This window comes from Vulpes vulpes, chromosome 14 (genome assembly GCF_048418805.1).
Source record: "Vulpes vulpes isolate BD-2025 chromosome 14, VulVul3, whole genome shotgun sequence".
NCBI lineage: Eukaryota > Metazoa > Chordata > Mammalia > Carnivora > Canidae > Vulpes > Vulpes vulpes.
In genome coordinates, this window is record NC_132793.1 from 100,728,356 (window position 1) to 100,752,670 (window position 24,315).

Genomic DNA, 24,315 nt, shown 5'->3' on the forward strand with positions numbered 1-24,315 from the left:
CAGAAACTGATTTCGAGGAAATTGCACCACTGAACGTTGGTTCTTTGGGGCTTGAAAACATGGAAATTCCACCTGTTCCATAGCAGTAATTTTACGAAATATATCCCCTCTAATCAAAAAGTGAGGTCACCTATTTTTGTAATCGTTATTGCCTTGGTCATTCCTGCCCTTAAAATGTGCAGGCCTCGGGGTAGAATTGCAAATACAGACCCACAAACCATATGTTTTTTATTTTATTATTTTATTAAAAATATTCTGTATATTTTAAATATTTTTATTTCTTTATTTGAGAGAGTACCCCAGAGGCATGCAGTGAGTGGGGGCTAGGGCAGCAGGCGAGGATCCCCAGGGGACTGGTGCTGAGCACTGTGTGGGGCTCCATCTCAGGACCCTGAAATCATAACCTGAGCTGAAACCAAGAGTCAGAGGCTTAAAGACTGAGCCACCCAGATGCCCCAAAAGATTTTAAGTAACCTCTACACCCATCCTGGGGATCGAACCCATAACCTTGAAATCAAGAGTCCTGAGCTCCAAGGGCTGAACCAGCTAGGCACCTCTCCCACATTTCATATGTTTAAATATTTGGAAGGTTTTTTAAAAAAATATTTATTTGAGATAGAGCAGGAGCAAGAGAGAGAGATGTGTGGGGGTGGGGAAGGGTAGGAGAGAGAATAAGAGAGAGAGAGAGAGAGAGAGAGAGAGAAAAGCAGGCTCCTCTCTGAGCAGGGAGCCCGATGCAGGGCTCAATCCCAGGTCCCTGGGAATCACACTCAGAGCAGAAAGCAGATGCTCAACTGACTGAGCCACCCAGGTACCCCTAAATATTTTAAAGTTTTAAGTCTAGGTAACCAATTGTCACATCAGATATGTTCTGTTCTCCTATCTTGTCAAATATATTTTCATAATGACCTACAAGTTCAGTTTCACATTCAGAATTCTTGTGCTCCTTGAAATACCTGGAAACACAGCTGGAATGTGGGACTGTGGGGAGAGCTGGCCCCCAGTCCTTTCCCACCCGCCACTTCTCTTCTCATTCCTGGCTCCCATCCACATCACTTGAGGGGGCCTTGCATACAATGTGTGGATATTCCAAGCCACATCCAAGTTCTGCCCATACTCCTGCAAACAGCCACGCCCTGGCCACCTTTCAGGTCTAGGAGTGCACATATTAGCATCTGGGCCTGCCCTCAAGAGAAAGCTGGGAAAGAGGCTTGTGTTGGCCTTGGCATCATCTGGGCAGTGAATTTCAGGTTATAGTTACCTGAATGTGGTCTAGACTCCAGAAGGATGCATCTAGGCTCTCGGTACGTATAATCTCTTGGCCCCATAAATTGCTCATCCTTGTCAGAGGTAAGTGCTTGTAAGAGAGGCATTTAGTATTCTCTAAATTGATGTCCCAGGTCAGGGCAATACTGCAAGCAAATGGTTTGTTGATGCTGGCCATGTACCAACCACTGTGCTAAGGCCTAGGTTAATGAGTGACATAAGTAAATAGTAAATACAACACGGTGATATGATGATAAAGATGAGCACAGGGTGCTTTTAAAGACAGATTTATATTGTTTCCTACACCTATAATTCTTCCTTTTCCACAATATTATACAAATTGAATCATGTAGTATATAGCTTTTTCTATCTGATTTCTTTCACTAGCATCATGCATTTGAGTTTGTTCCGTGTTGTATATATCCTATCTGTAGTTTTTGGCTTTTTAATGTTAAAAAAACAAAGTCCATTGTATGGATGTACCATAGTTCATTATCTCTTCACCCACTGAAGTACATTTGTGTTGTTTCTAGTTTGGGGCAATTATAAATAAAGCTGCTGTAAATATTTAAGTACAGATTTTCATATGAAACAAACTTTTCTTGTGTAATATGTAGGAATGGGATTGCTGAATCATATGACAAGTGTATATTCAACTTTGTGAGAGATTGCTGGACTGTTTTCCAAAGTGGCTATGCTATTGTTTTTAAGATTTTATTTATTTATTCATGAGAGACACAGAGAGAGAAGCAGAGACACAGGCAGAGGGAGAAGCAGGCTCCTTGCAGGCTCCTTGAGCCCGATGTGGGACTTAATCCTGGGATCCCGGGACCCCGGGACCCCGGGATCATGACCTGAGCCAAAGACAGTGCTCAACCACTGAGCCACCCAGGTGTCCCAGTGACTATGCTATTTTATCTGGTCACCCGTTGATAAACATTTGGGTCGCTTCCAGTTTGGGGCTCTTGCAAATAATGAACCATTATCTGTATGCCAAGCCATAATGAACATTCATATATAAGACTACATGGGGACATATGTTTTCATTCCTTATACCTAGGTGTGGAATGACTGGCTATTGTGGTAGATAGTATGTTTAACTTTTTAAGAAATTGCTAAACTGTTTTCCAAACTGATTGTACCATTTTATCTTCCCAACAGTAGTTGGAAGAGTTCCGTATCCTCCACATCCTTGACAACACTTGGTGTGGTCTTCTAGCCTTAGGCATTCCAGTACACCTGTTGTGGCATCTCACTGTGATTTTATTTGCATTTCACAAACTAATGATGTTGGACATATTTTCATGTGCCAATATGCCATCCAGTCTATCTTCTTTGGTTAAGTGTGCAAATCTTTCGCCCATTTGAAAAAATTGGGTCATTTCTTATAATGGAGTTTTAAGAATGTGCAAAACATTCTGAACACAAGTACTTTATCATATATATGACCTGCAACTGTTTTCTCCCAGTCTGTGGACTACCTTTTATTTTCTAGACAGTGTTTTCTGAAAAGGATAAATTTATTTTTGGAAGGTTTAAATTACTCATTTCTTCTTGTATAGGGTGTACTTCAATGTCATATTTAAGAAATCTTTGTCTAACTAAGGACTGCAAAAGTTTTCTCCTATATTTTCTTCTAGAAGTCTTACAGTTTAAAATTTTACATTTGGGTCTATGATTTACTATTTGAGTTAATTTTTATATATGCTGCAGGGTATAGATCAGAGTTCATTTTTTAAAGATTTTATTTTATTTTTAATTTTTTTTTTATTTATGATAGTCACAGAGAGAGAGAGAGAGAGGCAGAGACACAGGCAGAGGGAGAAGCAGGCTCCATGCAACGGGAGCCCGATGTGGGATTTGATCCCGGGTCTCCAGGATCGTGCCCTGGGCCAAAGGCAGGCGCCAAGCCGCTGCGCCACCCAGGGATCCCTAAAGATTTTATTTTAAAGATTTTATTCATTTGAGAGAGAGTGAGAGAGAGAGGGAGAGAGAACAAGTACATGAGTGGGGGTAGGGGCAGAGGGAGAGAGAGAGAAGCAGACTCTCTGCTGAGCAGGAAGCCTGACACAGGGCTCAATCCTGGGACCCCGGGATCATGACCTGAGTTGAAGGTAGATACTTAACCAACTGTGCCACTCAGACACCCCTTAAGATTTTGTTTTTATGTAATCTCTACACCCAACATGGGATTTGAACTCATAACCCCAAGAGTCACGTGCTCTACCGAATGAGCCAGCCAGGTGCCCCCAGAGTTCATTTTCTTTTCCATTTGTATATCTAATTGCTGCAGCATTACTTATTGAAAAAAAAAAACTATCCTCTTTTCCATTGGATAATCTTTACTTTGTCAAAAATAAGCTGTCCATACATATGTGAGTCTAATTCTGGGCTCTTTATTTGGTTTCACTGATCGATTTGTGTATTTTGATGCCAGTACCACACTGTCTTGATTACTGTGGCTTTATAATAAGTCTTGAAATAGGTAATGTTAATCCTCCAATTCTGTCCTTCTTTTTCTAAGTTATTTTGGCTATTCTAGGTACTTGGCATTTCCATATGAATTATAAAACCAGTTTCTTAATTTCCTAATTTTTTTTTAAAGGACAGCTGGGACTATCATAGGGATTGTGTTGAATTCATAGATGAATTTGGGGAGAATTGACATCTTAACAAAATTGAGTCTTCCAACCTATAAGCAAGGTATTCTGTCCATTTATTGAGGTCTTCTTTAATTTCTCTCAGCAGTATTTTACAGTTTCAGCATACAGGTCTTATACATCTTTTGCCAGGCTTATCCCTATTTCATATTTTGATACTATTATAAATAGTATTTTTATGTCAATTTTTGTTTTTTGTTGCCAGTTGATAGAAATACAGTAAGTTTTTTATATTGAAATTCTATCCAGCAACCCTGCTAACCTCATTTTATTAGTGTTAGTAGATTTTTTTGGTAGATTTCATCAGATTTACTATATAAATAATCATATTGTATGGGAATAAAGACAGCTTAACATCTTTTCCAATCTGGATACAACAGCTTCATCACCCCAAAAATTTCCCTCATGCTATCTTTTTAAAATAACATCCTCCTGGGACACCTGGGTGGCTCAGTTGTTGAGCGTCTGCCTTCGGCTCAGATCATGATCCTGGGGTTCTGGGATGGAGTCCTGCATCAAGCTCCCCAGAGGGAGTCTGCTTCTCTCTCTCCCTATATCTCTGCCTCTCTCTGTGTGTCTCCCATGAATAAATAAATAAAATTAAGAAAAATAACATCCTCCCTCCACACATAGCTCCTGGCAACTACTGATCTGTTCTGCATTACTTGTTTGTGTTTTCTAGAATGCCATATAAATGAAATCACTGCACATAGATTTTGAGACTGGCTTCTTTCACTGTGCATAATGCCTTTGAAATTCACCCATGTTTTTGTCCGTATCAGTAGTTTTTCACTTTTTATTACTGTGTAGTATTCCTTATGTGGCTATCCCACAGTTGGTTTAAACATTTATGTGGTAAAAGTTATTTGGATTGTTTTTTTTATTTGGGGCAATTAAAAATAGAGCTGCTATAGACATTTGTGTACAGGCTTTTGTGTGAATGTAAGTTTTCATAGTCCTGGAGGAGATAGATACCTAGGAGTGCAATTGTTGGGTTATATGGTAAATATATGTTTACCTTCATAAGAAACTGCCAAATCCTTTCCCAGAGTGGTGGTATCATTTCGTATTCCCAACAGCAATGTAGGAGTGTCCAGTTGCTCCACAGCTTCATTAGTACTGTCAGTGTGTCATTTTTTTGTATTGTATTGTCAGTATTTTTTTATTTTAGCCATTCTAATAGGTATGTAGTAGTGATCCATAAGTTAGTGAGAAGTGTGTTATTCTTGAGCTCTTGTGTATTTCTAAATATCTTTGTGTCATTGATTTCTGAAATAATTCTGTGTGGTCAGAAAATACTTTGTATTTCTTGAGTATTCTTAAATTTAAGAATTGGCTTATGGCCCAGAATATGATTTGTCTTGAAAAATGTTTCATGTGTACTTAAAAAAGAAGCTGTCCACTGCCGTTGTTGGGCAGGGTGTTCTAGAACACTGCTCCACTGTTCTTTACCTCCTTAGGAAATCTGCTGTCATCCTCTATTTTGTTCCTTTATTCATGTCTTCTTTTTCTCTGGCTGCTTTTGAAATCTTGTCTTTATCACCAGTTTTTTTAAAGATTTTATTTATTTATTCATAAGAGACACAGAGACAGAGAGGCAGAAACATAGGCAGAGGGAGAAGCAGACTTCATGAGGGGACCCCAATGTGGGACTTGATCCCAGGAACTTGGGGTCACGCCCTTAGCCGAAGCAGACACTCCACCACTGAGCCACCCATGTATCCCATTTATCACTAGTTTTATTCATGAAGTGCCTTGGTATAGATTTCTTCGTGTTTCATTTGCTTAGGACTTATTTTTTTTCTTGTATCTGTGAGTTTATAGTTTTCATCAAATTTAGAAACATTTTGTCTATTTCTACAGATTTTTCTGTCTCTTCCCCCTTTAGGGAGTTCAACCACACTTATGTTAGGCTACTTCAGGTTCTCCCACACCTCACTTTCTTCATTTTTTCCTCTCTTTTGTTTCATTTTTGTTTCTGTATCTTTTTCTGTATCTTTAAATTTACTTATCTTCTGTCCATGTAATTCGTTTTGTTTTGAGAGCTTTGATTAATCTAATCAAATGTAGGGGTGCCTGAGTGGCTCAGCTGGTTAAGCATCTGCCTTCGGCTTGGGTCATGATCCCAGAGTCCTGAGATAGAGCCCCATATCAGACTCCCTGCTCAGAGGGAAGTCTGCTTCTCTCTCTCCATCTGCTCCTCCCCCGCTGATGAGTACAAGCATGTACTCTCTCATACTCTCTCTCTTAAATAAATAAATTAAAAAAATTTTAAATCTAGTCAAATGTATTCTTTGTCTCAACATAGTAATTTTCATCTCTAAAAGTTTAGTTTGGGTTTCTTTGTATCTTCCACATCTCTAGCTAACATTTCCTCTTGGTTTTTGAACACGTGAAATATAACTGTTTTGTCTGCTAATTCTAATAGCTGTGTTGATGATGAGTCAGCTTCAATTGAGTGACTTTTCTATTTATTATGGCTATGTTTTCTTGCCTCTGCAGACCAAGTAAATTTTTTTTTATTGGATCCCAGACATTTACTTCATTGAATGCTGGATATTTCTGTATTCTTGTAAATATTCTTGGGCTTTGTTCTGGTATGCAGTTAAGTTACTTAGCAATTTTTTGATCTTCTAAGATTTGGCAAAACCAGAGAAGCATTTATTCTAGGGCTAATTTTTTTTCCACTAGTTGGCAAGACTCTTCTGAGTACCCCACCCAGTGTTTGTGAATTATGAGGCTTTCCAGTTTCCCTGGTGGAGCTCAGCTTACTGATTCTACCAGTTAATTCAGGTGGTTCTTTTATCTCATATTGAGACTCAGCTCTCTCCTCTACTCATGCACTGGAAACATCACAGATGTATTCTAGCAGACAAGGAAAGATGAAGGCAGCAGGTTTTTATAAGAGTTCCACGGCCCCCAGCACTTTGACAGTATAAGACCCCACTCTGCCACATGTTAAGCATCTTAAAATGGACCCCAGGTGCCACATTAAATGCCTTTATTTAACTATAATTTTGAAAGCCTTTTTATAATTTGTATAGCTTTGTGTTTTATGAAGTACAGATTACTTGTTCTTTTCTATGGTCTGACATGTTACACATACACACAGATTGGAACTGATAAATTGTAATATTTTGTAAGTGTTTAATTATTTTGATTTTGTGGGGATTCTGTTTTGTTTTAGTCCAATTTTTTTGAGTCTCCAATATTTTTGTAAGCTCTAGAAAAAAATTTCACAGGCCTACAAAAATACACTCTGCCTACAAAACTCCTGATTGGTAGCAGTGAGCCTAGAGAGAAAGGAACGAAAGAGACAGCTAGGATTGCAAGTGCTTGAATGGCATCTGGCATCTGGTTGGAAGTGAGGGGAAGGAAAGAGAGCAATCCTGGTTCACTACTCAGCTGGCCTGGGCACAACCATTTGCAGACATGGAAGAAGCAAGAGAAAATCTAAGTGGTAGGAGAGAGGTTGAATTCTCATTGGGACCGAGACAGACCGTCTCTGAGCAGGAGATGGAGAAAGCAGCAAGAATGCCAGATTCTTCTCCCTGCACTATACCACACATTATCTTGGGCTGGCCTGGAAGATGTGACTCATCAATACCCATTTCTGCTGATATCCTTATAATATGAACCATTGCAGCAACTGCCTTGGTTGTCCGTAGCACATCTGTGGTTGTGCAGCAGATATCCCTGGGATATTTATTGAGTTGAGTTAGGCTAAGGTAGGAACATACCTTAGCAATGCAGTAACAATCCTGTGATAAATCAGGAGAGTGGCAGTCTCTAGAAGAAATAGTTCCCCATGGGATTTTGCACTAGAAAGGGTAATAATGTGCTGTTTTCTGGTAACTTCCCCTTTTTCTCAGAGTACCTCTGCTTGCTTTCTTTATCAGTTATTCAGAGTTTCATAAGAGTTCCCGTTGCCAGCTTCTGTGATGTCAATCCCCAGAAGAAGTCAAGTTGAGAAGAAGAGGCTCTCCAGTTTTACAAGAAAGGGGCTCCTGGAAGTGCCATCCCCAACAGAGAAGGACTGGCCAAAGGATGATGAAAGTGATTATGTCTTCAAAGATTCAGGTCAGGAGATGGATTCCCTGCCTCAGCCTTATCGAATGATCAACAAGATGGTTAACCTTGTATTTGACCAGTCTTGGAAAGTTATCCAGGAGAGGGATGCATTGAGGGAAGCTGAGCTCAGCCGGATCCAGCCTGTCACCTACCCTCCACATGTAGAAAACAAGGTATGGAGCAGCTGACCAGGAGTCCCTGTTTCCCAGTTGAGTGTTAATAAATGAAAATACCTGATTCAGGGAAGGAACTGCTCCAAGGAACCTTCATTCACAAGACAGATGCATTTTTGAAAGATTATGGTGATCATGGTGATTAAAATGGATCTAGTAATTGCCTGGGAAATGGGTGTTCTAATTAGTTGAAGATTACACAGAAAATCTTTTATATTCTATTGCTATTTAATAATATTTCTGGGGGGAGCCCTGGTGACTCAGTGCTTTGGCACTGCCTTCGGCCTGGGGCGTGATCTTGGAGACCCAGGATCAAGTCCCATGTCGGGCTCCCTGCATAGAGCTTGCTTCTACCTCTGCCTCTCGCTCTCTCTCTCTCTTTGTGTGTGTGTGTGTGTATCTCATGAATAAACAAAATCTTAAAAAAATATATTTCTGAATGTATTAATCACCCTCTTGCTTGATAGTTGAGAATCTGCCAGTGTCTCAGCTATAGCCCTTTCCATAGTGTTCTCAATGAAAAGAGTACAGGGAATGGGGCCGCCTGTCCATTCATCACAGGACCTGTGGTCATGGTTAGCATTGTAAATGTGTACTTATTCTTAACTTATTTGTGTTCTCTGGCCCCTTTCTCCTAAAAGTAGAATGCTATGACTTTCTTGATGCTTGGGCAAGATAATTAGATAAACACTGTTTGGGGGTAATATTTCTTTTTTAATTTTTTTTTATTTATGATAGTCACAGAGAGAGAGAGGCAGAGACACAGGCAGAGGGAGAAGCAGGCTCCATGTACCGAGAGCCCAACGTGGGATTCGATCCTGGGTCTCCAGGATCGCGCCCTGGGCCAAAGGCAGGCGCCAAACCGCTGTGCCACCCAGGGATCCCTGTTTGGGGGTAATATTATATCTAGGAAGGGCCCACATGCCTCTTTGAAAAGCTAGCTCATATTCTTATAGATGGTAGCAGATGAAAATCACTCCTTTTTTTTTCTTTGTTTTTATTTTCCCAGCTCAGCAAGATGCCAAATTGTATGGCAGTTTCCCAAGACTATGTCTTCATTGGAGGAGCCAAAGGATTCTCCATCTATAATCTGTACAGTGCTAAACAAATATGTATTTGGGAGAAACTTAAGGTCGATGTCACTTCCATCTGGACCACTGATTTAGGGAATGAAATACTTATTGCTCCTGTGGATGAAATGGGTACAGGTTCTCCCTCTTATTTGTAGCCTCATTTATAGTTATCTGTAGACTGTTTAATTTAATCTCCTTTCCAGGTATGGGTGGGGCCATGTAATATTGACTTACATCTACAGAACAGGATGGTGTTCCAAGCACTAGTCTGTAGGTTGGCCCATTTAACCCTCACAACAGCCCTAGGAAGTAAGTACAATTCATTATCCCGGTTTTCAGAAAATGCATCTGAGGCATTGAGGTTAAATAACTTGCTTGAGGAAATGTAGAAGGTGAGTGGCACAGGCAGGATGCCAACCAGCCAGTATGAACCCAGACTTCACACCCTTTGGGCACTCAGAAGTCCTGCTGCTCATATAAACCAGGGATTGTTTCTTTCCCTTCAGCCTGAGGGTGAACCAGGCCTTCACAGGGCCTAGATTACACAAGAACCTTAGACAGTGTAATAGAGGACACTGTTTATGTAGGAGAGTGACCTGACTCAATCGGTGTTTTAGGAAGGACACCATGGTAGGAGTAAGTCAAAATGAGAGGCAGAAATGTTTGGTTTTGTAGTAGTTTGCTTGTCTGGTGATGCAGTTCTCTAGTATCCCCAAATAAACCTATCTTCTGTTGGGGGAGGGAGGGAGAGGAAGAGGAAAGAAAGAAGGAAGGAAGGAAGGAAGGAAGGAGAAAGAATGAAAGAAAAGAAAGAAAGAAAAAAGAAAGAAAGAAAGAAAGCAAGCAAGCAAGCAGGCCAAGAACTATTGCTTTCTTCAGGGAGAGAAATTCTGAAGGTCTGAACCAAGGCACAGGCTATTAAAACGAGAGGAAAAAATCATAGTATGTTTATGTAAGATGCAATCATTGAGGAAACGAGGTGAGGGATATATGGGAACTCTGTACTACTTCCAAAACTTTTCTATAAGTTTGAGCATGTGCAGCCTTGAGGCAGCTAGAATGGGAATGTTGATACTTAAGAGGAGTTTGGTCTAAAGATGGGATTGCGTTTATCACGCTGCGTTATATCTACTTGGAATCCTATCTGTGTGACCCTCGATGTAAAGCATTTGAATGCAGCAACTGCCTTGGTTGTCCATAGCACATCTGTGGTCGTGCAGCAGATATCCCTTGGATATTTATTGGGTTGAGTTAGGCCTGCACCCACAGTGGGCTCTTTGCCTTTGCCTTTCTGGATTATGGGTGTCAGGGCAAGTTCTGAGTGTCTCACCGAGGCTCCCAAGATAAAAGAGTGGGTAGCGGTAGGCAGAGAGGACCCAGGAGGTAGAACAGCCTGAACATGTCGAGTCAGCGGGAGAGGAAGCTAGGGAAACAGATCGGCAGGAGCCAGTAGGGCAGGGGGAGGCCTAATAACCCATGAGCACAAGATGATAATTCAAAAAGTCAGATATAAAAATCCCAGTTTTTCTTTGACTTACTTGTTTATCTTACATTCTCTGTTTCAGGTATTGCTAGACTGTTTTACTTTTATAAGGATAGTCTTTTCCTAATCAAAGCCATCAATGAAGCGGTAAGTTCATGTTCTTTCCCTTATAGCTGGGCCAAAAGGTGATGACGGCTGTCCTAGGGTAGAAAGGAAGAGACTCTCTGGACAGAGATCCTCCTCCAAAATATCCAACTTATAGATCCCCCACCAGCTGAGGGTACATGCTGGATGCCCTGGATTTATTCAGAGAAGTTCCTAAGGAATCCAGTCCAGACTGAGCATCAGACCAATATATTCAGCCACTATTTATAAGTCCCTAAATGTTCCAGGCTGCTTCACGTGGTGTTCCTTCTGCTCACGTTCTGTTCTCCTTGCCTCCTACCTGCTATGAGTGCCTCTTAAATATCCCTCGTTCCCTCATATTTCATTTAAGACCAGCTCAGATTATCTCCTTCTCTGAGATACTTTCCCTTATATACTCAAAAAGGACCCAATCTCTCCCTCCTCTGCCTGGCCCCATACAGAGCAGAATCTCTATCACTGTTTTCTCCACTCTCCACACTTATTTGTTTGTATGACTGCTTCTTCTCTTGGATGTAACCATCCTGAGGGCAGGGGACATGTCTTACTTACCCATGTAGCCCTTGTTCCTAGCATACTGTCTATATGCCATGGGGTCTCAAAAAATGTTTAGTGAGTCAATGAGTTCAAAGAGAGAAAGAGAGAGGAATGTTCAGAGTAGATTTTTAATTGTAGCTTGTCTTGTAAAAAAGACTGTTGATGGTCATCAAAGCAAGTCAGTGGGGAAAAGAAAGTGTTTTCAACAAATGGTGCTAGAACGCTAGATTAGCCAGTAAGGGGGGGGGGATGAACCTCCACCCTACTTCACACTGTATATAAGAATTAATTTGAGATGGATTACAGGTCTACATGTAAAGGCTAAAAAAACATTATCATTTTTTGAAGAAAACACAGGGAAATATTTTAGCCACTTTGGGGAAGGCAAAGATTCCTTAGACATGGAAAGCACTAAATACAAAAGAAAAAAATTGATATTCGCCTTCATCAATGTTAAACACTTCTTATTCTCACACCATACACAAAAATTCACTTGAAAATGGGTCATATGTCTATTTGTAAAATCATAAAACTTCTAGAAGAAAACACTGGAGGAAGTCTCATGACCATGGGATTGGCAAAGAGTTTCTAGCTGTAACATCAAAAGTACCATCTATACAAGAAAAAATTGATAAGTTGGACTTCATCAAAATTAAAAACTTCTATAAGTGACACTGGTAAAAGAATAAAAAGACAAGCAGTAGACTGGGAGAAAATAATTGTAAATCACCTATCTGATAAATGACTTGTATCCAGAACATAGGATGAACTCTCAAAATGCAAACTCAAAAATTAGGCATTAAATAACCCAGTTTTCAAAATGGGCAAGGATTTGAAAAGATAGTCTTCACCAAAGAAGATATGTGGAAAGTAAATTAGATGCTCAGCATCCTTAGTCACTGGGGAAATGCAAGTCAAAATCATAGTGAGCTACCATTACACATGTCTTAGAATGCCTAAAATTAAAGAGTGACCATACCAAGTGTTGGCAGAGTTACAGAACAGCTGGAACTGTCATACACGCTGATGGTAAAGTACAATGGTACAATCATTTTTGCAGTGGTTTTTTTTTTTTTTTTAAGTAATGTCTACACCCAACGTGGGGCTCAAACTCACAACCCTGAGATCAAGAGTTGCATGCTCATCCAACCGAGCCATCCAGGCACCCCTTTGGCAGTTTTTAAGAAAAGTTAAACATACATCTACCAGGCATTCCACTTCTTGATATTTACACAGGAGAAAAGAGAGCATATCTCCATCCAAACACATGTGAGTGTTTATAAGCTGCTAGATGTGTAATAGCCAAAAACTGCAAACCATCCAAATGTCCATCAGCAGGTGAATAGATAAGTAAATTGTGATATACCCACACAATAGTTCTGGATATACCAGAACTAGTAATGCACATAACAACATGGATGCATCTTAAAATATGCTGAGTGGGGATCCCTGGGTGGCGTAGCGGTTTAGCGCCTGCCTTTGGCCCAGGGCGCGATCCTGGAGACCCGGGATCGAATCCCACATCGGGCTCCCGGTGCATGGAGCCTGCTTCTCCCTCTGCCTGTGTCTCTGCCTCTCTCTCTCTCTCTCTCTCTCTGACTATCATAAAAAAAATAATAATAATAAAAAAAATAAAAATACGCAAAATTTAAAAAAAAATATGCTGAGTGAAGTCAGAAGCAAATTATATGATTCCATTTAAAGAAAATTCTAGAGAATACAAACTAATGTAGTGATGGAGAATATCAGTTTTTGCCTGGGTAGGGTGGGAGGAGCGTGAAGGGGATGATTACCAAGGGCAGGAGGAAATTTTGGGGGGGGCGGTGATAGATATGTTCACAGTCTTGGAGTGATGGTTTCAAGGAATATACATATGTCAAGACATCAAATTGTACACTTTAAACATGTGTAATTGGCATATGTTATCCCTATAACGCTGTTTAATAAAACTCATCAAAAGATGTTATTAGAGTTCACTCTAGCAGGAGCTGACTGGAACCCTGAGAGCCTTGAGTGGCCCCACCAGTGCCGGCCCAGTGACCTGCACACCCCAGGAGGAGCCACAGCTATCACAGCTGGCCCCCACAGCTGATCCAAGACACCACAGTCCTGAGCAGTGAGGTGGAGACCCAGCAGGGACCTCCACAATGCCCCTGCCCACACCACTTGCCACCTTGCAAGGAGCAGTGGCACCTGCTGGTGGGGACAAGAAGGTCATGGCAACAGAGGTTTAGTGAACAGTCAGATGGTTCTATGTGCAGAACAGACATGGTTTCATCAGCTGCAAGGACACCAAGGAAGATGTATTTGGACAGCAGACTGCCATAAAGAGTAACCCCAGGAAGGGACTTTTTGGTATAGGATATGGAGAGATGGAGGAGTTTGACGTTGTCTGAGGAGAAAGTGTGCAGAGGTAGCAGACATTAAAGGCCCTGGTGGAGTTCAGTGCAAGGCAGTAAATCTGCAGCCAAACAGAACCACTGTGAACGCTGCCATGTCTAGGGCTAGGCCTCCATGCAATTACCAGCAGAATTCCAGACTTGTGGGAGCAGTAAAAGGAATAAGGGGTCAGAGTGCCCCTGAAGGTCAGGCCCCACAGCATTGGCCCTGGTGCCAGCAACACTCTCCACCTGCATATGGGCAGGCACCCTGAAGGAACTCATCACACCATGCCAACTTCCTGTGCAGGGGGATGGAGGGGATTGTCAAGCAGGGCACAGAAGCATATAGACCAGTGAGAGAATCTGTATCGGGGTGGCCCGCCTCAACAGATAGCCTAGAGAGGACAGCAATAAAGAGGAGAAGGAAAATCAAGCAGATGAGACCCAAGGTCAGCAGCCATCTCAACCCCACCACTTCTATTACTGATGCAAATGCCTGGACCACCTAAGCCATGAGATGGCAAAGGGACAAAAGTAGCTGAGAATCCAAGTGAGACTTTGTGGCTTCTGAGGCTAAATAGGACAGAGCCGAGTAAATGCAGGCTTATCACCTGTACCATCATGCACTTCAGTCAGCCAACTAGGAGTGATCACAAAAAACTCTCTGGACTACACCAAAATGTATTTGCACAGTGAAGGAAACCATCCCCAAAATGACAAAGCAACCTGCCAAATGGGAGAAGATGTTTGCAAATGACACATCAGATAAAGGGCAAGAACTTCTACAACTCAACACCCAAAACCTAAACAATCCAATTTAAAAATGGGCAGAAGACATAGAGAAGAAGACATGCAGATAGCCAACAGACACATGAAGAGATGCTCAGCATCACTCATCATCGGGGAAATGCAAATCAAAACCACAGTGGGATATCACCTCACACCTGTCAGAATGACTAGAATGAAAAAGACAAGAAATAACAAGAGTTGGTGAAGGTGTAGAGAAAAGGAACCCTTGGTGGAAATGTAAATCGGTGCAGTCATTGTGAAAAATAGTCTGGAAATTGTTCAAAAAATTAAAAATAGAAATACCACATGATCCAATAATTGTACTAATGGGAATTTACCCAAAGAAAATGAAAAACTAATTTGAAAGGATATGTGCACCTATGTGTTTACTGCAGCATTACTTACAATAGCCAAATTATGGAAGAACCCAAGTGTCCACTGATAGAATGGATACAGAAGATGTGGTATATACAGTCACAATGAATATTAGCCATAAAAGAGAATGAGATCTTGCCATTTGCAACATGGATGGACCTAGAGGGTATAATTCTAGATGAAATAGAGAAAGACAAATACCATGATTTTACTTTTATGTGGAATTTAAGAAATAAAACAAATGGGCAGAGAAAAAAAAGAGACAAATAGATTCTTTTTTTTTAATTTTTTTTATTTATTTATTATAGTCACAGAGAGAGAGAGAGAGAGAGAGAGAGAGGCAGAGACACAGGCAGAGGGAGAAGCAGGCTCCATGCACCGGGAGCCCGATGTGGGATTTGATCCCAGGTCTCCAGGATCGTGCCCTGGGCCAAAGGCAGGTGCCAAACCGCTGCGCCACCCAGGGATCCCAGACAAATAGATTCTTAAATACAGAGAACAAACTGGTGGTTGCCAGAGGGGCAAGGTAGGGGGTGGACATGGGAAGATGGGTGAAATTATGACATTTCAGCAGTAAGAGGCAAATGAAAGAGTGGAGCTGAAGACCTTAAGTGCTTGTTTTTCTATGTTGACCACACAACTAGAACTAGTGGCATTATCTATGCAGCATCTGGTTTTTATTTTTTCTTAAGGATGTCTCTTTGGTAATACCAAATTTTTTTTAAAAAGTCTGGGTTTTTAAAATACACCTTTAAAGGTTTTTTGTTGTTGTTGTTGTTGTTTTTTATTTAAAAAGTTCTTTTTTTTAAATTTTTTTTATTTTATTTATGATAGTCACAGAGAGAGAGAGAGAGGCAGAGACACAGGCAGAGGGAGAAGCAGGCTCCATGCACCGGGAGCCCGATGTGGGATTTGATCCCGGGTCTCCAGAATCGCGCCCTGGGCCAAAGGCAGGCGCCAAACCACTGCGCCACCCAGGGATCCCCACCTTTAAAGGTTTTTAAAGTGTTTTGTATCTAGCCAAGTTTATTTTTATTTTTTGGAAAAAGAGAAAGTGAGCCAGGGGTGGTAGGAGAGAGGCAGAGGGAGAGAATCCCAAGCAGGCTCCATGCCCAGTGTGGAGCTGGACACAGGGCTTGATCTCATGACCTGAGCCAAAATCAAGTGTTGGACACTCAACCAACTGAGCCACCCAGGAACCCCTTGCCAAGTTGAGGTTTTTAAGTACCTCATTTTAAATTTGTAATAAAACATTGCAACTTGACTTTTTTCAAAAAAGCTCAACAAAATGCAAGCACCTAATAATAAAGGTCTTAATGAGAACAATTATCTTTGTTATTATAAAGGTACAATTAAGAAAGTGTAAAAGCAAGCCACAGACAATCATAAGTATCGAGTCTCTCACCTGGCCTGAAATTTGAGCAGATTTCATACTAGGGTTACAGTTAGTCTCTACTTGCTATGGACTGAATATTTGTGTCCCCACAAAATTCAGGTTGAAATCCTAATTCCCAGTGTGATAGTATTAGAGGTGGGGGTCTTTGGGAGGTGTTTATTGGGTCATGAAGACGGAACCTTCATAAATGGGATTAGTGCCCTTATATGAGGCCCAAGAGAACTCCCTCAACCCCTCCACCACGTGAGGGCATACTGAGAAGGTGGCAGGCAGGAAGTCTAGGAAGCAGCAAATGGGCTGCTTGGGACTCACTAGACACTGAATCTGCCAGATTCTTGAAGTCTTTGGAAATTGGCTTTCCTGCCTCCAGGATTGTGAGCGATAAAGGTTTATTGTTTATGAGCCATGCAGTCTATGGTATTTTGTTGTAACAGCCTGAACAGATGAAGGCACTGCTGTGGTCCAGATAGAGCCTTTCTTCAAGCACCTGACCAGAGTTTTCAGTGTCATATAGAACTTATTTCAACTCATTTTGAGTACACATTGAGTTCTAACGTAGGTAGTTTGCAGATATGACCAGGAGAACAGATAATATGCAGTCACCACAATCATCAGTAGTACTTAAGAAACCAGGAAGTAAGTTCAAAATCTTTAGTTCCACTAAAGTTCCACTTCTTTATATATGATCTTGTCCAACTGCTGTACAAAAATGGGGAGTATGAAGCAGTTTGAGGCAACTTTTCATGTCTCTAGTTTAAGAGGATTTTGTGAACCACAAAAGACCCTGAAACAGATTCTTCTCTATCATCAGGCTGAGCTTACTCCATCAGCCCCTCTCTTCTTTTCAGGATGATGCCAGCAAGCAAACCACCTGTATAAAGATGGAGATCTGTCGAGGAGGGGACTTTGCAGCCTTCCTCCTACAAGGCAAGATTACCCGCAGGGTGATAAGAAAGTTCAGATAGAGCTTTCAGATAACCCCCTTTTTTCAAACCTTTTAATTAGAAATAATTTACAGAAGAATTGTAAAGATGGGTTCAGAGTTCCCCTGGAACTCTTCACCCAGATTTTCCAATACCAACAAACAACATGATCACTGTTCATTTGTCAAAATTAAGCAATGACACAGGTATAATACTGTTAAGGTGGTTTTTTTTTTTCAGGTTTTGCCCATTTTCCACTAATATTTTTGTTCCAAGGCTCACTCCAGGATATCATATTTAGTTATCGTATCTTCTTAGCCTACTCCAATCTGACAATTTTTTTAAAGATCTTATTTATTTGTTAGAGAGAGAGAGCACAAGCAGGGAAGCAGCAGAGGGAGAGGGAGAAGTGGGGACACTGAGCAGGGAGGCTAATGTGGGGCTCCATCCCAGAACTCTGAGATTATGACCTAAACTGAAGGCAGCTGCTCAACTAACTGAGCCACCCAGACACCCCAATCTGTGACAATTTCTCAGTCTTTCTGTGTTTTTCATGACCTTGACACTTTTGAAGAATACCAGTCAGATATTTTGTACAGTGTCCCCCAATTTTAATTTGCCTGATATGCTTCTCATGATTCGTCCAGGGTTAAGGATTTGGGGGAGATGCCACAGAGGTGAAGTGCTCTTGTCATTATATATCAGGGGGTATGTGCTAGCAACATCACCTAATTAACTGGCATTTGCCAGGTTCCTCCATGGTTAAGGTACTGCTTTTTCCTCCCCATACTCTGTTAGAAACAAGTCAGTATGCCCAGGCCACATTCAAAGGCAGAGGATTTTAGCATCTCTTCCTGGAGGTAGGAGAATCAAAGAATTTGGGGGCATATGCTGAAACCACCACAGTAGTGGATAAACATTTGTGGGGAGATACTTTGAGACTGCAGATATCCTGTTTCCCCTTAAAGGATAGCCTACCAATTCTAGCATTTATCCTTGGATCTTATGTGCTGTAATTATTACTGTGGTGATAGAACATATTTTATTCAAGTAACTGTTTGCTTGATTTTTAACTTTTAAATATTTAGACACATGGTATATGGGCCTCTATATTTTTACCCCAGGCCCCTCAAATTTTTTTTTAATTTTATTTATTTATTCATGATAGACATAGAGAGAGAGAGAGGCAGAGACACAGGCAGAGGGAGAAGCAGGCTCCACGCTGGGAGCCCAACGCGGGAATCGATCCCAGGACTCCAGGATTGTGCCCTGGGCCAAAGGCAGGCACCAAACTGCTGAGCCACCGAGGGATCCCCCAGGCCCCTCAAATGTTAAGGGCTTGAAGAAAGCATACACTTTATTTGCTTTATGCATCAAAGGAAGCTTTTATCTCTGTGGTGGTTCCTAGGGCTTCCCCAACAAAGCACTGCAAACTGGGTGGCTTAAAACAAAAGATATTTATTCTTTCCCAGGACTGGAGGCCAGAAGCCTGAAATCTAGGTTTTCAGATGATGACTTTTTCAAGGAAACACTTAGCCAGAACCCCCATACTAAGGGAAAGTGACCCCTCCCAGGTTGACAGGTATTCGGTATAGAAGCTGTGTGTGTTTCTGTGACAAATTAAAGCCCCACAACCACTTCCATCGGTTGTCATTTCCTCAAATATCAGAAGAATGCTCTTGAGGGATCTCTCCCAATTCTATCCCTCAGCCATACCCCTCTCAGTTATGGATTCTGTGTAATACCACCTTCCTCCCCAGACAAGAAAAGTTATACGACAAAATGTCAGTGGAATCTCCTATGTGGAACCTAGAAAGCATGGGGACTGGGGCAAGAAAACAGCATGGTCAAAAGCTGTAATGTCAGTGAGGAGGCCTGTTGCCTTGAGATGGTAGTGGCCTGAGAGGGACAGGCTGTACAGCTGTTCATGAGTGAGGACCCAAAGAGACCCATAGCAGGACAACATCCCTTTGCCCAAGTCACTGCTCCAATCGTGCCTGCTGGTCCCTGCGCCAGGGGTTCTGAGAAGACAGGCCATTCCTCATGGGACACTTGTTGCCTGCTTGCTGTTGCTCAATGGCTCCCTGGTTTCCCAATGCAGGAGCCGGAGATGTTTGGCTGGATGTGTATAAATTGCCCAAGGAGTCTTGGCTCAAGGAAGTGGAGCACCCCCAACTTGCTATAAATCCAAAGAAAAAAGGCAGACAGCCACAACTGGTAGGAAACATCCCTCTTTTCCACTGATCTGTTTCTCCCTACCCTTGACCCACATCTAGCCTAAATCCTCCTTGCAGTATCAACATGAACGAGGCCTTATGGAGGCTGTCAGAGAGGACAGCAGGCATACTGGCCCATGACTCTAAAATCAATTTGCTTTGGTTAAAATAAGATATTAAAAAGTAGAGGTGTCCTCAGTAGTGGGAGTCTCGCTCTCTTTCTTGTCTGAGGGTTGCCTCTGCACCAAGACCACTCCCAGGCATTTCTCTGGGAAGAGGGTCTTTCATCCTGACTCCTGCCTCACTGGTAATGTTTTCCCCCATCTGTACTGAAATAATCCCCTCATGCCTCACATTCCACTGAATTTCCCAGATTATGGTATAAACCAGTTCTCAATATATAGGAACACATATATTCTTCATATCATTCTTAGGAAGTAGGAAAGTAGGAGCTCTACCATTTCCGTTTTTTTTTTTAATTTATTTTTAATTTTTTAAAGTAATCTCTATGGCCAACATAAGGCTCAAATTCATGACTCCCAAGATCAAGGGTTGCACATTCCACCAACTGAGCAGCCAGGCACTGCTGTTTCAGTTTAGTTATATGTGATCCCTGGGCCTTGAACTGTGTCTTTAGAATAGTTCCTCGGTAAATATTATTTTGAAACTTAATTTGCTGGGCAGCCTGGGTGGCTCAGCGGTTTAGCACCGCCTTCAGCCCAGGGTGAGTTCCTGGAGCCCCGGGATCGAGTCCCATGTTAGGCTCCCAGTATGGAGCTTGCTTCTCCCTCTGCCTATGTCTCTGCCTCTTTCTCTCTCTCTCTCTCTCTCTCTGTGTGTGTCCCTCATGAATGAATAAATAAAATCTTTTTTAAAAAAACTTAATTTGCTTATCTATCCAATGTGCGCTTACTTTTTTAGCCAAGAATTATTGAGTGTGCTCTTAAAACACACTGTATCAGGTGCTAAAGAGCTATGAAACTCACATTCATTACTGAGCTCATTGAGTGGCTTTAAACAAATGCCTTTTCTCCCCAGTCTATGTCTTCAAATCAAAGTGTAGTCCTGATTACTGGAAGAGTCACCAGCCCAGAGATCTTCCTCCTCTAAACTCTTAAGGAATTTCTTTCTTTTTTTTAAGATTTTTTTAATTTATTTATTCATGAAACACACACACACACACACACACACACACACACAGAGGCAGAGATATAGGCAGAGGGAGAAGCAGGCTCCTCACAGGGAGCCTGATGTGGGACTCGATCCCCAAACTGGGATGATGCCCTGAGCCAAAGGCAGGCACTCAACCACTGAGCCACCCAGGCATCCCTGGAATTTATTTCTTATACCTCTTTTTGGGTACTTCCCATATACTACCTTGATTTTAGTTATCCTTTTGTGCATGAACTTTTTTTTATTAACTAGATATTTCTGGATTGTTAAGAACATACCTTCTTCTTCTCATTAACCAACCCCATGGTATCATACTCAGTACCCAACAGATACATTTTTTGAGGGCATAATTCATTATCCAACTGGGAAAACCACCTTGGAATGGATGTTTCTCACCATAATTCACTCAGTGTCCATACACTGAGAAGTAGTCAATTAACACCAGTTGCAGGGGTAGTCCTGGTAGCTATGAATTACATTTAGAGTTGGTTAAATAAAATTGTCAACATTGCCAATATATTTTGCCAATCAGAAATATTTGCTTCAACTTAGATTTTTCTGGAATGAGCTCCTAACTGATCTTACCTCTGTTATTTAATATTTCTTCCTATCACTATTTCCAGTTTCCCCTCCTACATTTTAAGATTCTGGACAGTAGGGATCATATGTTAAAATCCTGCAGGCCAGAGGATTACACAAATATCAGTCCTCCATTTCTCCAGGATGAGTTGATTCCTGACAACAGTAACGGGGAGAAAGAGATGAAAGGGGAGGGGGAACATACATCAACCCTATTGTGAATTAATTTGTCACTTTTCTCCTCAGAGCACTCTTGAACCCGTGACTTCAGAGACTTTAGAAATGGTAAGGACCTTTAAAGAAATTATTTAAAGAGATTTAAGTTGCATGCAACAGTTTTTTATTTTAACTTGAAATTTACTTTAAATGTCAGGTATACTAGTAAAATGTTCCATCAGGGCACTATTTTCAGACTCTCTGTGACTTAATCTCGAGCCCCACATCCACAGAAGATGGCCCCCTATCCTTGAGGATAATTGAGTCGTTTGTCCAGACATCGGTTTCCATGAAGATAAGTGAGGTCAAATTTCAGGACCTGTTATTTGTAGGGCCTCTTCCAAGCCTGCCCGTGAGGGGCCTTCGCCATGTTTTCACAGGGCCACATGGTTTTGTAAGATTAGCAAAAGTAACATGTTAACCACAGTCGCTTAAGACCCTTGTCTCTTTTCACTCAAACTTCTCCTGTCATAACTTACCCCATATCGGATGGTATTAGGATGGTCATGGACATTTTGTGTTCAAACTTTTTTGTTCCATTTTTTTACAGTGGCTCCCAAATTATACATACTCAGGCCCTATGAAACCCGGGTCACCCTTCCAAAGTAACAGCCCAATCTGCCAAGCCAAGTGTCTTGAGGGATTTCATCTTTATATTGGGATACCTTAGAGAACGGAGAGCTTCTCTGGAGCTTCCTAGCTCTCCCTTTGAGGCGTAGAGCACACCAGGCTTTTGAGAAGCTCAGCTTTGGGAGGACTCAGGCTTACCAGTAGCATAGTGGTGACCTCCAAATAAAAGTCTCTCTAGAGCCCTCTCTTTTTCCTCCTTTTAAATTACTTTATATTTTGGGGTGCCTGGGTGGCTCAATGTTTGAGTGTCTGCCTTTGGTTCAGGTCATGATCCTGGGATCCTGGGATGGAGTCCCTCATCAGGCTTCTTGCAGGGAATCTGTTTCTCCCTCTGCCTATGTTTCTGCCTCTCTCTGTATCTCTCATGAATGAATGAATAAATGAATGAATGAATGAATAAATGAATGAATAAATAAATAAATAAATAAATAAATAAATAAATAAAGTTATATTTTAAATTATACAAACAATATGTGAACATATCACTCTGGGAAAAGCCAGGTAATTCAGAGAGAGCAGCCATCTCCACAAGTCCTCACCATTATTAGCTCGATGTATGTTTTCTCGATCTTCAGTGTACATTTAAGTTCTGATATATTTATTTTGAAAATATAGTTTTGTTTTATGGAAATGTTTTTTCTTTGGGAATTTTTTTCTATTTTGTTTTATGAGAATTTCCTATACTATTTATATTTTCTTACAAACTTGTGTTTTTCTTACTCATCAATTTATTGGCAACATTTTTCAGTGTCAGATAAGCCTACCTTGTTCTTTTGACCTCTTGAATTCTGTTCCATGTTATGCACATACCACAGTTTTTTTTGAGTGTGAGTCTACTGATGATAGGATATTCCCAGTTTGTGGCTTTTATAACACAGTGAAAATTTTTGTAAATTCTTGAGTGTAAAGCACTCAAGTGCTTCTGAGCATTTGGGTGCATGCATTTTTAGTGTTAGTATAGATACTGTTAAATTGCCCCCGCCAAAGTAGCATGACAATTTACATTTAATATTTCTCCACAGCCTCCCTGACCTTGATATTATCCTCTTTTTTCCCAAACTGATGGAACAAAATAGCATCCCATGTAATTTTTACTGATCTCTATATCTTCTATTGGCCACGAGATTTTCTTTGAAATGCCTGCCTATATCTTTTGCTTGTTATATATTTGCTTCCAATTTGTTGTTTCCCTTTTTCCTCTGTTTATGTGCTTTTCTGTTGTAAAGAAGTTTTTTTTTTATGATAGTCACACACACACACACACAGAGAGAGAGAGAGAGAGAGAGAGAGAGAGAGGCAGAGACATAGGCAGAGGGAGAAGCAGACTCCATGCACCGGGAGCCCGATGTGGGATTCCATCCTAGGTCTCCAGGATCGCGCCCTGGGCCAAAGGCAGGCGCTAAACCACTGCGCCACCCAGGGATCCCTGTAAAGAAGTTTTAGGTTTGCAATGCCTGGGTGGCTCAGTCAGTGGGGTGTTCAACTCTTAATTTCAGATCAGGTCATGTTCTTAGGGTCGTGAGATCAAGCCCCACCTGGGCTCTGTGCTGAGCGTGGAAATTGCTTTGGATTCTGTCTCTCCCCTCCTGTCCCTTCCAGCTGCCTACATGTTTGCATGTGCTCTCTCATTCTCTCTCTCTGAAAAGAAAGAGAGAGAGAGAGAAAAGTTTTTGGTTTGGATATAGTCAGAATTTTCTCTCTCTCTTTCTTTTCTTTTTTTTTAATATTTATTGCAGCCTGAAGAAGGCTTTCCCAACCTCAAGGTTATAAGTAACTTCTCCTGTGGTTTCTTCTAATAATTTCAAGAGTTTTGCTTCTAACATTTCACTCTAATTCATAGGGAAGTGAGTGTCTTTTGTGAATGAAGTGAGGAAGTGGTCAGACTTTTATCTTTTTTTTCAAATAGCCAACCATCACACAAATATCTTTGAGTAATTCATCCTTTCCCGTTTGTTTTGAAATGTGATCTTTTATCATTCCTATATATATATATATATATATATATATATATATACTTCTATGCTCTTTATCCTGTTCCATTAAAATATTCATCTGCCTACACCAAGACCTTAATGAACTTTGGAGCGAAACTACCAGGGTTCTAATCTCGTCAATGCCCCTGTTTATTTTCTGTTCTATTTTCTGTATTTTTGTTGTTCTACATTTGAGAGAGCTCAGTGGCTCAGTCTCTACCCTCTCACTGAGTTTTTCATTTTTGCTATCATCTTTT

At 41.1% G+C, this 24,315-nt stretch overlaps 1 protein-coding gene across 3 annotated transcripts in view; it reads left to right on the plus strand.

Moving 5' to 3' along the window:
• The window catches only part of WDR93 (WD repeat domain 93), a 49,436-nt gene that overhangs the window by 523 nt on the left and 24,598 nt on the right, over window positions 1-24,315 (plus strand). Inside the window, exons 2-7 of one of the 3 annotated variants that reach the window (XM_072737280.1) lie at window positions 7,826-8,170; window positions 9,180-9,372; window positions 10,809-10,873; window positions 17,197-17,275; window positions 19,373-19,488; window positions 21,486-21,524. In XM_072737280.1, the coding sequence (XP_072593381.1) occupies window positions 7,868-8,170; window positions 9,180-9,372; window positions 10,809-10,873; window positions 17,197-17,275; window positions 19,373-19,488; window positions 21,486-21,524 (795 nt within the window). In that variant the 5' untranslated portion in view covers window positions 7,826-7,867. Of the gene's footprint in view, window positions 1-7,825; window positions 8,171-9,179; window positions 9,373-10,808; window positions 10,874-13,377; window positions 13,509-17,196; window positions 17,276-19,372; window positions 19,489-21,485; window positions 21,525-24,315 lie in introns of those variants that run through there. The other 2 variants (XM_072737281.1, XM_072737282.1) reach the window with 2 other exon arrangements.